The sequence below is a fragment of the Amblyomma mixtum genome, chromosome 3 (assembly GCF_055824585.1).
Source record: "Amblyomma mixtum isolate Tamu chromosome 3, ASM5582458v1, whole genome shotgun sequence".
Classification (NCBI taxonomy): Eukaryota; Metazoa; Arthropoda; class Arachnida; order Ixodida; family Ixodidae; genus Amblyomma; species Amblyomma mixtum.
The window spans coordinates 99,727,376-99,744,991 of record NC_143014.1 but is presented as its reverse complement, the minus strand read 5'-3'; the positions used below and the strand labels follow the sequence as shown (position 1 = coordinate 99,744,991).

Sequence of the window (17,616 nt, the reverse complement as noted above, 5' to 3'; positions counted from 1 at the left end):
CCAGATCGGTGGCGGCGGATCTGTATATGTGCACCGCCCGAGCCGAAATTGCGAATACGTGTGAAAAATAAAAAAAAAAAAAATTCTGTGATAGCGCATACATGTGTTGCTCGATTTCTTTGCCTCAATCTATCGAAAAGGTGAAACAGCTTATTTGCTGCGCTCAAATTTCGCATTAGGAAGTAACGTAATCGTCGGTAATTTTTTTTCTTTTTTTCAAACCAGACTTTTTGTTCGCTCGAAAGACAAGTCGAAGATGGTAAATAATATCTTCGCGGGCCCGCTTTCAGACAGCGAGGCAGAATTCCTAACACCGTTTCCATTACAGCCAGCGGCTTTAGAAACAGACGAACTCGGAACATTTGCGTGCCAGAGAGTATGTGACTAAGTGTCGCATACGCAAGTACGACTGCATGCAAGCCACGAATCCCGCGGCGTTTGCTAAACAGGATGAAGTCCACCTTACGCCACGCGCCGATACGCCTCGGCATTTATGGATGAACACGACGGGCCTGAACAAGTCGGACACGCCGGTATTGACTCGGGGCCGGCCGTTCGGCTGTACTGCGCAACTCCCAGCATTCTGTTTTTCTTCCACAACACGCCAGGGTGTCGTCATTCGAACCGACGTATAGATATGGATAAAGAGAAGTCGACTTGGACGAGAAAAATTGCCCGCCCACGTCCAGTACCCGAAAAGTACGTAAATTTGCATACGTTTACAGAAGGAGCGAATTGATTGCATTCGACGAGAAGGACCGGTTGTAAACGTTGCATAATACGGCCGATATGATACAATAGCCCTATTCCTATTACATTTCATTGTTATTCGTTTCGCCCTTCCTGAAACACTCAAGCGACGCCACGCCACCGCTATTGTCGAGGTCTGCCACAGCTAGGGACGGTGGGCGATGAGAACGGAATGGCAGGAAAATAACCGCTATGCTATGGATCTGGGCTTTTAATTGTCGATAATCGGCAGAACGCCAAGGGGTAGAGCTTAAATTTAGAAAAGAAACGGTAACGCATGGTCCGGCGAAGTGGATTCCAAGAGAATAAAAGCGGCGGGAGTCAGATGGGAAGATGAGTGCAGAAAATTCGTGAGGAGGACACACGGTGACCGCAGCTGGACATGGACAGGGTTAATGGCAGGTCGCTGGGAGAAGTCTTTGTTCTGCATTGCAAATAACCGGGCTGGGGATATTCGCATGACGACGACGCTGGCACCAAAATTCTAAGCCGCCACCAGCCTCAAAGTTGACAGAGGTGTCGGTACACTGTGCATTTGCATACACCGGTGCCAACGATCGGGTGTCGAGTCCGAAGCGGTTCGCGCGTTAGGTAGGAACTGTTCGTCTTCGGCCGGCATTCGCTTACTGACTGTTAAGAGAGGAGACCTTATGACCATTTGAGGAACTGGAAGCGGCATGTCGGTGTTGTCAACGTAGACAAGCCCAACAAAGATTCCACATCACGACGCCGACTCACCTTACCAAGCGTCCCTTTACCTGCTGTTCATGGGAAAGAAGAGTGGGTAGTATACTCCCACTTAGACGACGAGCGATTACAGAGGGCGGGGAAAGTGAACGCGAGACCGCGCCGGTCTAGTGGATCAAACATAATGAAACCAGCAACATAAACCAGCGCCAACCGTTCCAGTCGGGACCGGCGTGCCCAGACGAGAGGCGATCCAAAAGCCCCACCGTGGCCAATCACGACAGCCGTCACGAATAGCTTCATAGATTCACGATGCTGTACTATCATGAGCAACATGAGCAGAAACACAGGAGCGCGTGTCTGATAGCCCCCAACCCTATCTGTAGCGACACGTAGCGACTGCTTTCAGAAAAAAATGGAAAGGGAGGTGCCTCCATCCATTTCTCAAAAACAGGCAACGCAGCAGAACCCTTTCCACAATGTTACGAAAGGCGGCCACCGTTCGTCGCCACAAAGAGGGTTTGAGGCTATCTGTCATGCGCTCCCGTGTTCCTGCTAATATTGATCATGATAGTACGTTACAGTCAGCCAGCGCCCAGGACACTGGGTCCTGTCACCAGGAATTACGATGTCCAGCATATATCCAGCTATAAAACAGGAGAACTGCTTCATACTTGGAAATACAACTTAGAAGAACTTGTTGTTGGGCTAGTTGGTAGTTATTCATAATTAAATTCAAAGGCGCCAAACCATACGCACACACACACACACATACGCTCTGTCTCGTCTTTCTTTCTTCTCCTCTGTGTGTGTGTGCGTATGGTTTGGCGCCTTTGAATTTAATTGGAAATACAAGTTTCACCGAACACCCCGGAACTCATCGACATTCTCCATCCGCACACGCGCGGTAAAACGAAAAAAGAAAGCAAGTGCAGCATTCCAGACGAGTGCACGAGCGCTTTGCTTGCACAGGCGAACTCGGTTTCAAGATGCAGAGAGCACTGGGGATTTAGGCGACACTAAGCGCACCGCAGCCGCGCATGAGCGCACTATGCGCCCACCGATTTCCGTCGGTGCTGCCAGCCCGCTCGCGTTCGGATTCGCTAGACGCGGCATGCAGTTCGATGCGATGAGCCCAAGACATCTCGGACACAGGCGAAACACGCCTGTACGGTGCCCACGAACATCTCATTAAGAAAACGCACGAACTGCGAACGAACGCGCCGTTGACGGAAGGATGCCCCACGCAACGCCTCGGAGTTTCATTCATTACACGCCTGCTCTCTCGGCCGCTCGCAGTCACGCACCGTACCTTCTTCCTCCCGCAAAATTTCTGGAACGACATAACAGCGGTAACCGCAGGAATCCGAGACGGCTTTCCCTCGCCGGACGCACTATTTATGCCCGGCCAGCGGCGCGCATCTGCGCGCATCGCGGACCATTAGCGCTAAAGCGTTGTCTCTGGGCGCCGCGTGACAGAACAATCCCTGGGCGCGCGCATCCGCCCTCGACAGGCGAGGCAGCCGGAAGGAAGGAGGCGGAAATTCTTGTCCCCGCTGCTTATTCCACAGCTTTGGCGTCGGCCGCTTTCCTGCTTGCGCCGGTGGCATCAATTACGAGCAGCCCCGAGTAAACGGCGCGCAGAAAGCGACACGCGCAGTACCTGGCGGGAAGTCGATGAACGGTAGAGCACGCCCCAAGGGAAAGCGTGCGCCCAACGCCCTGCTTTCCGGGCGCCGCCGCCAAACGGGTGCCCGATGGAGAGGCGGAAGAAACAGAAAAAAACACATCTGGACGCAAGTGGTGGACGCAGAAACTGCGACCAATAGGCAGCTGTAACCAATTACGCCGACGTGCAGCTCAGCGAATATGGCGTTTCGGTGCTGAGCGCGGACTAAGTTCCCAACCACAGCGGCCCCCAATTTTCGTTTTTTTTTTGCTATTATATTACTTCTACTGTAAAAGCATGCATTTCATCAAAAAGAAGGAAATGAACGCAATAGGCAGTAGCCGGGTTCCAGAGGGGAAAGCCGATCGAGTAACGTCCAATTGTGGGGCACCCACATGTGTACAGCCTCGGCCACATATCGATGCCGGCAACGTGTTAAAACGCTCACGCACCGAAATTCTGGCACAAGCTATGACGAAACAGAGGCAGAGTAGATTAATTATAAGCCCTACACTAGATGGCGTGTCCTCGGTGTTGCTTCACAGCGTAAGTTTGCATTGATTTCCCTTTGTTAACTAAAACAAGCAACTAAAGCCGCACTGTAATCCGTGCAGCGCCGTGTTTTGCTGCCAGCCGCAGAGAGCGTCGTCAGTAAGTAAACACAACTTTATTCTCTCGTTTAGTTGCGGAAGTCTTGAGTCGTCGCCCAGGGCGGCCAGTAATGCCATGTGATCGAAGTACGACACGCAATTCACGCCTGCCACATGTACGCGTCGTGCGAAGTTGTAGCAGCTACCGTTTCTTCTGGTCGGTTAGAGTGGGTTGTTATAATGAGTGACGCCGAGCACTCCATCCATGAATTCTTGTAAACACGGCGTTTCCTTGGCATCGACGTTGAAGTCGCCGCAAATGACGACGGCTACGACCAATTTGGCCGCGAAGCATGTTTCGGCTTTGCTGTATTGCTGAAAGGCCCTGACAATGAAATCTTGCGACCCTCTGTTCGCCTACCCAGTTCCCTTCTGCTTCCCCTTTCTTTGATGCTGCGTTTTTTTTTTTCCGAAAGCAACATTACGCGAGTCGCCGAGCCATATCGCGGAGCTGACGAAAGGCCATACTGCGCATGCGCGAGGAGCAGTGACGTCACACAGCGCACAGCTGGCGCGCCGTCGCTGCGCGGGTGTGACAGAGGTGCCGCCGCCTATCTAGGTGGTATTGCGCCGCCGCGCTCGCTAGTTGCGCATGCGCAGTGGCGGCGCATAGCTAGCGTGCCGCACGCTCTCCATCGCCTCTCTCTCTCTCTCCTCGTTGCTTTCGCAATCCTCCAGGTTTAACCAGAGCTAAACCACTGCCAATTTTTTTTGCAGTTCATCGTGACCTGTTCTGCTCACTGGTCCAATGTTTACGAGAAAAAGGTTCAGTAATTTGTAATACTGGAGTAATTACGCATTAGCATCCACCCAGGCGCAACCATAAAGCTACAGAGGACAGCTATATAGCTTAAACAGAAACTTCGCAGCTGAAGAAAAAATCGTCCTGATCTGGGGTTCGAACCCAGGACCACCGTTTCACCGGAGCAGTGCGTGCCCCGGTGCACACTGCGGGAGCCCCGTACACAGCAACAACGCAGACTGCACATAGAGACACGTGTCTCAAGTCTACAAGGAAACAAAAATGACGGTGCAACGAACGCAGGTACAATGTGGTCACGTGATCGTGGACGCTCGTCATGGAGGCAACGGAACCTCGCTGCAGCAGCTAGCGATGTAAGCATTTTAGTCTCCCAAGCCATAAATTTTGTTCGAAAAAAGTACACTGGCTCCCGTCTTTTGCTCAAAGAAGTAAACTGCGTAAATAGCAACTCACCGTCTCACAGCCACACCCTCCAAGAGTTCCCCATATATCCGACCCTGAGCCAATGTCACTTCGTCGCGCGGACTCCTCGCAAGCAACGAAACAAGGGGCTAAACTTATCTGCCTTGTTTTGGTCGAACGAAAACCGAACGTCTGTTTTTCGGCAGGGGCCCAGAGAAGAACCGCGATCAGCGAGCAGGCAGCGCCCGCCATCCCGCCGCCGACAGCGATGGCCTCGCGCACGACGGCGCAACGCCTGGGGGGGGGTCCGGGAGTGGGCCGCGCCGGGCGTCGCCGCCGCGGGGTGAACGCACCGCGACAGGTGTCGGCAGCACTCGCCGTTATCGGCGGCGCTCCAAGACGCACAAGGGTCGCACGCTGTCCCCGCCGGCCCCGGAAATGTGGAACGTCACTTAGCGCCGCCGGAAGAAGGCGACCACAATGCTCACGGGACGTCTCCCGAAAGGAACGACACAAAGCACCCACAGGGTTAACGCGGGGGTGGCTCGTCAACAGGCAGACACTCAAGTGGGCGCCCTTGTTCGCGCCCGCGGCGACAGCACGCGCTAGACCGCGTTGCCCGCTCCTCAGCGTCGAATGGCGTTATACTATATTGCCGCAGTCCTTAAATCCGCCGGCACGCGGATGGGGGCAGATCGCGCGAGAAAGCCGCGATTCTTTCTTCCGCCGGACGGCTCGTTCAGGGCGCGCGGCAAGAGCATTCAGCCAGGGCTATCAACTCGCCGCGGCGATGAGGGATCTCCGGCGGACAATTCGAGGAAGATACGGTGGGTGTGTCGCCGTGCGCACGCTCAGATCAAGCCTCGCTTCGCCTCGTAATGTGCCTGTACACAGAACTCCTCCTGATCTGCACGATCCCCAGAGACACCAAGGTGAACGGAGCTGCAGCGCCGGGATTAATCGAGTCACGCGCCGGAGAAAGTGAAGAACAGGCCGAGACGAGCAAGAAAACGAGCTCCTGGGAAGAGAGGGCACATCACACTGCCAGACAATCGCGCGCCGAAGTGCCAGTTCGAAAAGGGCACTCAGCGTCTCGAGGATTTCGACGTGTTAACTCAGCCTTTGCAATACTCAAAAAGGAGGACTGGGAATCCGCGAGCTATAGAGTGTTGTCAATCAACTCGGGTTGGAAAGCACTCGAAAGCCATGCAGAGGCTCTCGCTCAATGCAGAGATGGAACAGAAACAGGCACGTTTTTTTTCACGAGCGACCATGTACAAACCGATGGCAGTTACGAAGGCTTTTGACGTATACACATCTTTTTACTTCCCTTCCGGGTTTATTCAGCGGCAACCGCGCAACGCTCTTTTTCGGCAACAGGCCTTCATTGCCTTAGATCTGTTCTAGCAGTGACTATAGAGAACTAACTGCCCAAGCGGAGCAGTTTGCGTGGCTCACTCCCAGCGCTCGGGATGCAAATGACGGAGGCGCCCTTGCCACGCACTGCCCTTGGCAATCGCACCGTATTGCCTTATTTCCCAGCTCGGCCGATAACGAGATAAGTAGCCAACGGGCCGCGCCACAGGCGAAGGGAACACAATGGCGTTATCGCGTTCCCCGCATTTCGCGCGATTGCCGCGTGTATACACGACGGTTCGCAAGACGTAAGGCCACGAGCTTGTTGACACCAGACAGCAGAGGCAAGCGAGGAACGGGAGGCTATATCAAGCAGCATTGACAGAGTGACGCCACACCACGGATTCCGCGCTGAACAGATCAGCGCTTTACAACAGCGACTCGAATCCCCCGATAGCGGCGCTCGCGACGTCAGCACAAGTCTGTCCCAATGCGACGGCTTCGAGAGAGAAAAAAAAAGATAAACCATGCTTCGCAACCCCGACGGCGTTTGTTTTTTTTTTCTGTAGCTGCACGTCAGATACTGAGAGCGCATACCGGTCACAACGCGAACAATTTATGCGCCGCATCCCGCACAGCAAGCGCAGAGTGCTTGTGCTAAACAATGAAATAAGAATGCATAATCTCACGTCAAAGGGAGACAAACGCACGAGAAAAGAAAAAAAAAGGCAGTAAACGCTGGAAAGCTGCCCGAAACAAGTGCTTTCCGCCGACGGTGCACTTTAAAGAGCAACGAAAGCGCCAACAATGAGTGAGGTCACGGGTCTTCCTGTATCGGCGACAACATTCTTTCCTTTCGCGCCGTTAAGTGCAACGACCACTCTGCGTGGCGATATTTAAAGACCGCTTTCGAGATTCGAAAAGTAACCGCGCACAACCTGGCCGATAGATAATCACCCGCCCTCAAACACGGCCAGCATGCCGGGTCGGTGTCACTGCAAGATAACTGAAAGAGAGAGAGAGGGGGGGGGGGGGGGGAGTTTACTACAAACAGTGCCGATGCGACACTTGTTGGTAGCCGCACAACTGAATCTCTAACAGAGCAGAACGCGGCAAGAAGGTGCAAACCATCCATTCAGTGCAGGCCGGACAATGCACTTGACATGCAGTATGAAACAAGCTCTAAAGGACGGGGCGTTACACAATGCAAGGAAGGATTGCTAAATTACTCATTCGGACTCCCAATACTTTTATGAAAACATGTCAGACTTTCTTGAACAGCGTACGATAATTTTCATAACAATTAGAGAAAAATGTTTCTAGTGCAGAATAACAACCGCTTCTACTTTCACCACTGCGCCTCCGAGGACAATACCAACTTACTGTTCTTGGTAAAAAATGGATTTTCTAGCTCTTTCCGGGAATGTTGACACTTGTCCGGCGGAAAAAAAAAAAAAAGCATTGATAGCCGAGAAAAATTCAATTTAAAATTTTTGCCGCCACTCGATTCGAAATCGTGACGTCCACACAGAGACGAACTGGTTGCCGCCGCTTTGAAGTGAACGGCGGAGTTGCATAGCCCCTTGAATCCGCACAAAATTCGGTGTCGACGCGCGCAGTTTACTTGCCATATCGGTCGTTGATGGCGACACCTGCATTTCGTTTTTTTTTTCTTTTTTTTTTTTTTGGGGGGGGGGTGCTTCTACAGCTAACAAAAGCTCCGTTCTCGGTGATAGAATGCCGCAATCTATTGATACAGGCCAACTTGTCAGGCACCTCAATGCCCCTTTATATTTCATCGCCGGATTACGTCCCAGAAAAAAAAAATTAAGTTAAAATGGCAGGAGGAGGAAGAGAAGGAAAGGCAGGGAGGGTAAGTGGAAGAAGAGACCAGTCTGCTACCCTGCACTGGGGGGAAAGGATGGAGAAAAGGGAGTACAGCAAATAACTACGTGGAAGTAAGTACCCCGAAACTATACATTAGAACACAACCGTCTCGTGTGGGCGACGGAGTGACAGCGCTTCTCGGAAGACACCGGCTACTCCTCACAGTGAAAATGTGAGGTGACAAAGGATTAGTTCTAGGTTGCCCCAACGCAGTTCTGATTTCAGTATACGGCACAAGAGCAGACGAACAGGATAACTAAAGAATAACAACGAGCGGTGCCGCAATCTTAGACGAGCGCACTCGGGAAGCCTGGAAAATTTCTCAGAAGCGGAGGACGTCGAGAGCAGCGTCCTGCGTGCGTGCTAAAATGTGTTTAAATCACGTTTTCCACTGCAGGCTGCCGACAGGATCGCGCTCGCTCGATAAGAAGATGCGTTGCCGTACACAGAAGGCGCTCCTCCGCTGAAGGAAATTCTACCGCCATAATTTTCCAACAAATAAAAAAATCGTTGCCAATCAAGACTGACTGGGGCTGCTCGTACGCCATACGCAAGCATTCAATACACGTGCACATCCTATTGCAAATTATCATCGGGGAATCTCGAACTAGCTGAAGCTTTCGAAAGTATGGGCAGGGGTAGGAGAGCACAACACAACGGTAAATATCATGCAGCGACACGAAAAAAATCGTATCAGAAGGTGTTGACTTAGACAGCTCAAGGAATTGTCCAAATGAAGACGCGGTGTTTATGCTTTTTCTGGCTAGGTCGCAGGTTGCCAAAATAACGCAATTTTGAAAATGCTAGAGGGGAAGCTAGAGGACGCACAAAATAGTGTCCGCCGCTTACGAACATGGGTGGCGCTGATGAACACTCTCAAGGTTAGGTTATTTGTAAACATAAATACCCCCGAAAGCAGAAGGTTTGACAGCCGTCGCCGTAGCTCAGAGGTAGAGCATCGGACGCGTAATTCGGAGGTCGTGGGTTCGGATCCCACCGGCGGCATGTGGTTGTTTTTTTCTTCTGCTTTTCTAATCAATTAGCTTTAAGCGACAGTGATATTCTTATTTGATCAACACCACAAAAAATAAATAAATTAAAAAAAAATCCCCTGTGCTCCTTGGTTTCTGTGGCTGTTGGCTTCTCTCATGTTAATACAGCTACTATAATAGCTGTGCAAGAAAGCCCGACAAGAAGTTCCTGAACAGAGACGTCGTAGTCATAGTCGCAGGTTGTAGTCCCCTATTTTCTTTTCACCGCATAACCATCCCCGATTTTGAAGCGTACAAGTACTTTACCGTTTAAATACCTCGCACTGCACGAATACTGCATTCGCGTTGCACAGCGAGCATTGGAAACAACGGCTAAAAATAAGTGAAACGTAAAGCTCAATCACACTACGCTGAGCACCGGCGACACTATTTTTCTCAGCGCCTGAGCCAGCTGCGCGCCAACCATCAGTTCCTAACGTGCGCTAAGTTGGCCACTAGCCCCAGTAACGGGCACCCCCACGGGTAAGGTGGTAGTCATATTGTCTGTTGACACACTTGGGTCTGCCCTACCGCTCAAGAATGAGGCGCGTTTTTAGGACTAACGACCCAAGCTACGTAATATGCACAAGCCACAGTTTACCAATAAACGAAGCGGCGCCTCAGCAATGCGAGTCCGCGGCGACAACCTGAAACGCGCTCAAACCGGAGCTACAGTTGCTGAAGGCGGTCAGCGACTCCGGACAGCGCAGCTACGGCGAGTCAACGTGCGCTCCAGCGCGCAAAACAAAGGAGGCGCGCCGAAGAAAGTCAAGGAGCGTCCCGGGAGAGGGAAGAGCCCCTCCTGTGATGCACCAGATGTGGCAGCGGCTACCACGTGGACACCACAGCAACCGGGTGCGCCGGTCACGTGGCACGGGAAGCCACGTTCCAGAGGCTGACATCACGTCCGGCTATTCCCTGCGCTTCGCAGGGGAGGAGAGAAACCAGGCTCGCCGGCCGCCGTAGGCATGCGGTCAGTAGGCAAGGCCCCCACCGGAGGGAGGGGAATGGAACCCCACCGCGTCTCGGCCCCCCTTTCCCGAGGTCGCCCGCGCGGGTCACGGATTCCTACTTTTGTTTACAAACAAGGACAGCGCTACAAAAGCGCGGAGCTGGCCATTGTTGGCCGCTGGTCACCCCACGAAAAGAGCGACAGGGGGTGGGAGGAGAGGCACTTTTCTCGCCCGAAAATTCCAACAGGTACGGTGCTTTTCTCGGCCTCCCCGGCCATTCTCGACACCAGGCTGGGCCGTGCCGCCAGTGGCCCTTACACATGCGGTTTCCTCCCTCTCACACCAGCTGAATCAGTGCGATTTTGAAAAGACAACAATTCGGAGAGAAAAGAAGCCCAACAGGAGCAATAACTTGCACAACGGTGGCTGCGCGGGCGCTCGGAGAAGTCAAGAAACGAGTACGAGCTACCTATTTCTAAGCGCGCCGTAATACTGGAGCAAATTGTAAAAAAAAAAAAAAAAAAGAAACTTTTAAGTGTTTGTTTTTCTTTGGGTGCTGCGCTTCACCGCTCTAAACGAAACCCCTGACTGTAGGTATGTCACATTTTTACTGAAGTGTACAGTGGCGAGTAATACGTTCTAAACGATGGTGACCAGTCTAACCGCTCGCTCGCGCGGTTCGCAGTGTAGAATGCGTGAAAAATGAACGGTGGTTTTAAAGCAGAGCAGCAGATGTAACTGGACAAAGAAAAAGTTAAAGATGCCGCGATTTCAAATGCGTTACATATGGCCCACACGAGACGAAGTATGCCGCTTTCTTTGCAAATAGTACAGTAACTGAACAGTAAGCCCACAAATATAACTGCCACCGACCACATTACGACACAAATGACTAGATATCTGTGAAAGATAAACAAAAATAGGACAACGACACAATCGCCTTGCGGTAAGTCTATCACCGCCCGCCAAGAGCCGCAGGTGAACGCACCAACGAATGAGCTAGGAAATCAGAGAGTGAGACCACGTGACCATTTCCCGGTCGGTCTGCTGTCGAGCACGAGCAACCAAACCCGCTGGCGGCACACTCTCCGGTCGACCGACGGGTTTCGACAGCCACGTGACATACTTGAAAACGCCTCGAGAAACTGAATGTGCCAAGCGTAGAACGCGCTCAGAAAGCGGCAGGTTGCACTGAACTGTCTGCCTATCGACAACCGCGCGTCATTCGAACTCCAGCTCCGGCGCTGCCTAAACGTCCGAGTGAACGCTGCACCCCGGCACCACACAGCGAAACTCGCAACAAGATGTCCAGCTCTAGGCGTGTTAGGTTAACTCAATGTTGTATGCGGGCATTCACTCATCCCCATCACGAGTCACATCGGGAACGTCCGATGGTAGACAAAACACTGCGCTGCCCGGAGTGTAAACAGAAACATGCCATCTAGGACGTGGAGAGCGTAGCGGCGGAGCTCCCGGAACACAATAAGGCACTCCGCCACGATGCGATCCAAGTGACCATGCCTAACTAAACACTCACGCAAGCAGCAGCGCTGAAGTGAAATGGGTTCAACTTACATCTTCAGCCATGGAACGAGCCGACGGCAGAGGCTGCTGGAGAACATGCACGATTAGGCGCACACAGCGGCATGCGTACCGGAGCGGCGAAATACCGAAGAAGCGACGGTGGCTCCTCTGCCTTCACCTAGCGGTGATTGCAAAAAACTACGCCCTCCTCCCGGCGTCGGCTGCACCCTCGCCCGCCGCTCCTCCTTTCCCGGCGTGGCGACGGGCGCGGCGCGTGCTCCGCGCGCGTACCTGGCGGCAGGAACGCGCTATCGCGCTGGCTGTTTAACTCACGTGCCTCTTCACCAATTCAAATGTAGCTCGGGGCAACATATGCATAAGTACATACGACGACGCCCGTGTACATTACCCCTACCGCCCTCGGAAAGCGAACGAAGAGAACAGCAACACTACACGCGCGAGCGCACGCAAGCCGCAGTGCGCTGAAGTTTTAAGATCTGCATTCGGCACCAGGCGCACCCCCCCCCCCCCCCCCTTTTTTGTTCTGCACTGTTCAGCTCGCGATATTCGCAATATATAGCAAAAAAACGCGCTTTCTTATTTTCCAGACCGAAACGAGGTCGCGGGACGGTGCGAAAAAAACTCGAGACTTTGATGACAGAATTCCAATCGAGTAACCAACTTAATGCCGTTCTAGCGTTTACACCATACTGCCTAAAAGTAAAAAAAAAAAAACAACAACTTTCGAACGAAATATGCGTGATGCCTAGGTCAATCCCATGAATGATTCGGAACGACGAAAAGATAGATGCACGCTCGAAAGGCTGCGTAGTCTTTTCAAGTAAGAACTGATACAACAACGCCACCTTTGTTCGCCGACAATTGATGGGAAGTTTCTGTAACGTGAAGGGAAAGCAGCGGACAATGAATGAGGGCTGCGCTTGGCAGTGCCGTTACTCAGATTAAAAAGAAGAATGCACTCCCACGCCCACATATGCAACAAATCTGGCATCAAAGGCCCTAAACTTACTGCTTCTTTGCACACGGCCTACTTGCTTGCTTTCATCCGTCTTTTGTTTCCTTTTTTTATTCTGCCAGAAGTCTGAATACACATAAACAACCATTCTGGCTGGGAAGGGGGTTTACTCAATTCTTCCCGGCGAAGGTCCCGGAAAACTCCCTTTTAAAACTAAAACATTGCTTTCTGCTGTCTCCCACCCCGCACCTTTCTTTCCTTTTTATTTGTAGAGAAGCCTGTGTGCCGCAAGCCGTGCGCGTCGGCACGCTTTTCAAACACGTCTCCAAGCGCTGCGAGCCGTCCGCATGCCACGCTCTCACTTGCAGAAACCACGAAGCGGACCTCGCAGCGCCGACGGGACGAGGCAACAACGTCGGACGAATCGACGCCACGCGGTCAAGCTCTGCTTACAGTTGTCAGGAGCGCTTTGTGAGCAGTTCAGTTACTAAGACAAATCTCGACAATGCACAAGGATCTGGGTGTATTTTTTGTTTTGTTTTTTCCCCGTCTCGGCGCGAAATAGAAGGCGGCACATACTTTAAAAGAAAGTTGTTTCCAACAACAATAGGTCAGAATATACAAGGCACCGGATCAGAATGTACACCGCGTTTTTCATGCAAAGTCTTCCATCAAGGTGGGAATAGAGAAGTACTCCGGACAGACTTCAAATGTCGGGCACCCAGAGCGCGGCCTTTATTTTTTTTTTTTTCCTCAATTTTTGTTCGACAGCTCGGGAAACACAAAACTCACGTTTGGAGTACCCGCGAGGGAAATGCGCGACTGGGTAGCCAACAACAAGGCGGGATTCATGAGTCCGCAAAACAGAAGCGACGCCTCTGGACCGGCTCTGACCCGACTGCAACCGCATTTTTAGTTTTCCTCAGCACGTGCGTCTCCGCTGTGCTAAAGCTCTCTACTGAGCACATGCGCGTACATTCACGCCATACGGGTGCGGGGAAATGTCGCCGAAAGCAAATGCACCTGTATCAACAAAGCCGAGTGACATGCGGGTCAATCTCTCGCGCGGCGGCAGAGTACACAGTTGCACCTATCGCTTCCACAATTCCGCGCTTTCTACCAAATGCACCGAGCACCACTGAAAAAAAGAAAGAAAAAAACAACCTCCGCGAAATGAGATGACAAAGGAACCGCTGCGTTGGCTTAGTGGTCAAGACATTCTGCTGCTCCATCCCGGCCGCGGCGGCCGCATTTCGGTGGGACGAGTAGCAAAAAAAGCTCGTGCCCTGATATTTCGATGCGCGTTAGAGATCTCCACAGTGGTCCAAATTAATCCTGAGCCCTCCCTCAGCTCCACACAACAAAGAACAAGCCGGCGCTCGTGACATCGCGGGACGTCTTGCGTACACTGGCCCCGAGCAATACCGTCGCGCATATGACACGAAAGACGCGGTGCTTTGTACTTGCAAATATGCCACCGGCATTTCGGTCAACGTTTTTCGATGACGGCAAGGCGCATCACCGAGAAGCAAGTCAGCAAATGAGCAGACTTATCTTGTCGGGGGCGCAGGCGTGGCGTTCGCTAAGGCCATTGCTCAACGTAAATTCTTTGCGCAAGGGGCCAGCTTAAATCAGAGCTTGTTCCAGACCACCGGCGCTTAACCAGCAGGAAGCGAGCAGGTTGCGCCACCCATGGCTACGAAAGACAAAAGCAGATGGCGAGAACGCTCGCTTCGTGAAGTGGCTTGCCCGCCGGCCGATCACCTGTATAGACATATACTTTTTTTTTACTCGTTCGCGGAAATCATCTTTAAACAACGCGTTTATCGCCGCGCTGCGTGCTACCGAAGTTATGACCTTCGAAACCGCTTCCAATCCGCGCATCGACTTCATTCGTCCAGCTCGACTATACATTCTTATCATGCATGGTTATCCCTCACACAGCCGCCGGTTGCATAGGGTTTCTCCTTGCGTCGCCCGTTTGCGCGATGGCTGCACAAGATGGAGTCGAACACATCGTTCGGGCCGAGCCTCCCAACGTTTAATGGCTCTCAGCGCCAGGGACACCGAGTTTCTTGTTATGAAACCGTACGCGGTCGAGGACGGCGCAGGTCGAAGGCCGCGAGGTCTCGCGAGGAGGAAGCTCCAAGGGCGATTCCTGCAGGCCGCGCCAAGTGCTCAGTTTGGGTAAGAAGGGGACGAGTGCGGTGATCGGAGGCTGCCAGCGTGGTGGAGGAGCGAGTTTCGAACACACCGCACGGCTCGCCAAGACTACACCGATACGGAGCCGCGTACCACTCACACCAAGCTGCAGACCGATACAAGCGCGCCCATCCGCCCAACCTTTGTTCGCGCTGGTATCCGAACGAAAAATCGGGACGATCGAAGTGCCAGCGCGTGGTCCTGTTAACGATGCACGAACGCAACAACCCATTCTGTTTTCGCTGGCATGTCAGGACGACTACAAAACCGCATCGTGCCCGGTTTATTCTCCTGGCTGCGCGGGCGCACAAACCGCGCAGAGATAAAACAAAAGCCTCTGAGGCGTCCACGGCAGAAACGGGGGCTGCGCACTGAGGGGAGCTAACGAGACCTGAGAGACTGCTGCAAGCACAGAGGCGAACGATTCAAGGCACAGAGATTGACCGTGCTCGCAGAAGAGCTACAGGTGTCACCGTGTCACGGCGAAACTAGAAAACGCCGCACATTACCAATCCCCAGTCCGGGACGCGTCTACGCGCAACGGATTCTGTTGCTAGACACAATAAACGCGTTTTCAAACAAAATTAAGTCCAAGCCCTTTCACTCTTGCACTACACTTCAGGCCTGAATACGCAGCGCGAGTGGGCCGAGTCCGGACCAAAGGGTGATTGGTTTGCGCCGCGTTGAGAGCGAACCACAGGCCCGACTACAGCCGCCGAGAGAAACTCTTTGAAGGCCGTTCCCAGCGAACGCTGAATCAACACGACAGCGATCGGGCTGCTATTTGGGAGTATACGGAAGAGAACGTCACGGCGGTCTTTGCCACATCGAGCTTCAATCACTAGTACCGTACCACAAAAACGATTACTACTGAGCAATCGCGCTAAGATCAACTTGCCTGGAAATGCTCTCGCCACCACTGCTATAATCAATGAGGACGAGGTTCACCAACTGGAAGGTGGGTCATCGCAAAATTACACCTCCATGAATTGAACCGCCGCGGTGGCTCAGTGGTTACGGTGCTCGGAAGCTGACCCGAAAGACGCGGGTTCGATACCATCCACGGCGGTCGCATTTCGATGGAAACGAAATTCTAGAGGCCCGTGTACTGTACGATGTCAGTGCACGGTAAAGAACACCAGGTGGTCGGAATTATCCGGAGCCCTCCACTACGGCGAGCCCCATAGCCTGAGTCGCTTTGGGACGTCAAAGCCCATAAAACTAAACTAAACCATTTCATGGAATTATGCGGCGATATGCGAAATCACATGCGACATCTATCAACGGTATGGAACAATCAAAATTTTCAAAGCTTTCAGTGGTACAGAATGCTAAAAATTAGGCAGATCTTCAAATCACAGGCACGGTGAAGGTCGTCACCATGAAGGTATCCAGGATTGCTCGTTGCTCCAGGCGACAGCAATTTCTCGTTCCCCAATGAAACGCAGCTCCAGGAACCGGATGTGAAGCACTGTCATCCATTCAGCGCGTTCAATTCAGGGTGACTCACCAGGATGACCGCGGCGCGCAAAAGTTATGGGCAGTTGCGAGATGCGGAGAAAAGAGGTGAGTCATGCGGAACGGGTAAACAAATCACAACATGAAAAAAAAAAGGGATCGGTGGCGGGAAGTAATAGAGGAAACATTAAGAGCGAATCAGGAAGACTGCAACTATTGAGGTTGCACAACAGCATCAAAGAGCCCGAAAATTCGGAGGGAGGAGGGAAAAACGGTGTTTAAATCCAAGAGAATGGAATCGCTGAACTGCACCGATCCGGGTCACGATCCGACTGCCAAAAGCGGTTATCGAAGTTGCGTCGGCCTCATCCTTCGTTTTCGTTTGCCTTTGGCCATGCTGCTTACCTTCACGCCTCAAACAGCGGCACTATACAGATGTGAAAGGGCGCTGAGCCATGGCAGCAGTCTGTTCGGTTATTCTTTTTTCTAGTTTTATTTTTGCTCTGTGAGCGTGACATGCTTACTGGTGGTGCCAACCGAATTCCAACCATGCACAAAGTTTCGCGCAACCCGAAAGCACAGGCAACCATGCGCCGCCGGTCCGGACGGGTATCGAACTACTGACATGCCCATTTCAAGGCCGCCAGCGGGCGGTGCATGTCGAAGAAGGAATAGAATGCGCGGGCACGGCACACACGAGTGCCGACCATTGCGGCTGCAGTGAGCGCGCGCGTTAGGGCCGTTTCACATGCTGCGACTAGAACGAAAATAGTCGGCCTAGTCGGTGACGCCGCAGTGCGATTTTCGCACAGTGCTTTCACATGCAACGCGTACCCAGCGAATTCGGTCGGAGGGACACGCAAGGTTGCTCGATGTTCGCATAGGCAACCCACGATTAAACCCGACAGAAACACTGCACGGAATGTGTTGATGATGTAATGACCAGCTTGTTTTTAGATGCAAGGCAATATTTCGTATGTTTTGATTAGAATAAACAGTTTTGCTTACGCCGCGGGAACAGCTCCCACGTGACCCCACGCCGAGACGGCGCGTGACGTCACGTCACGTGCGAGTTGTTGCCGCGGCAGGTCTCGACGCACGTGCGCTCTCGCTCGCGCGCCTGGAGACCGGTCGTGGCCGCGGCAGCTGCTCCCGCGTGACGTCACGTCACGTGCCGACTCGGCGCTGCCCATTGGTCAGTCGCAGAGCGACCGCACCGACGCTGCGACTGGATTCCAACCGGACGGAACTTGGTCGCAGGCCGTCTGCGGCTAGACCGACGGCCCTCCCCAGTCGCAGACCGACCGA

At 52.7% G+C, this 17,616-nt stretch overlaps 1 protein-coding gene across 3 annotated transcripts in view; it reads right to left on the bottom strand.

The window, feature by feature from the left end:
• Rhp (GTP-Rho-binding protein rhophilin) overlaps nt 1–17,616 on the bottom strand; it is a 160,491-nt gene that overhangs the window by 50,178 nt on the left and 92,697 nt on the right. The window contains exon 1 of one of the 3 annotated variants that reach the window (XM_089580407.1): nt 11,724–11,873. The exons of the other annotated variants lie outside the window; for them this stretch is intronic. Within the exon in view, the coding sequence (XP_089436533.1) occupies nt 11,724–11,735 (12 nt within the window). The 5' untranslated portion in view covers nt 11,736–11,873. Of the gene's footprint in view, nt 1–11,723; nt 11,874–17,616 lie in introns of those variants that run through there. 3 annotated transcript variants of the gene reach the window in all.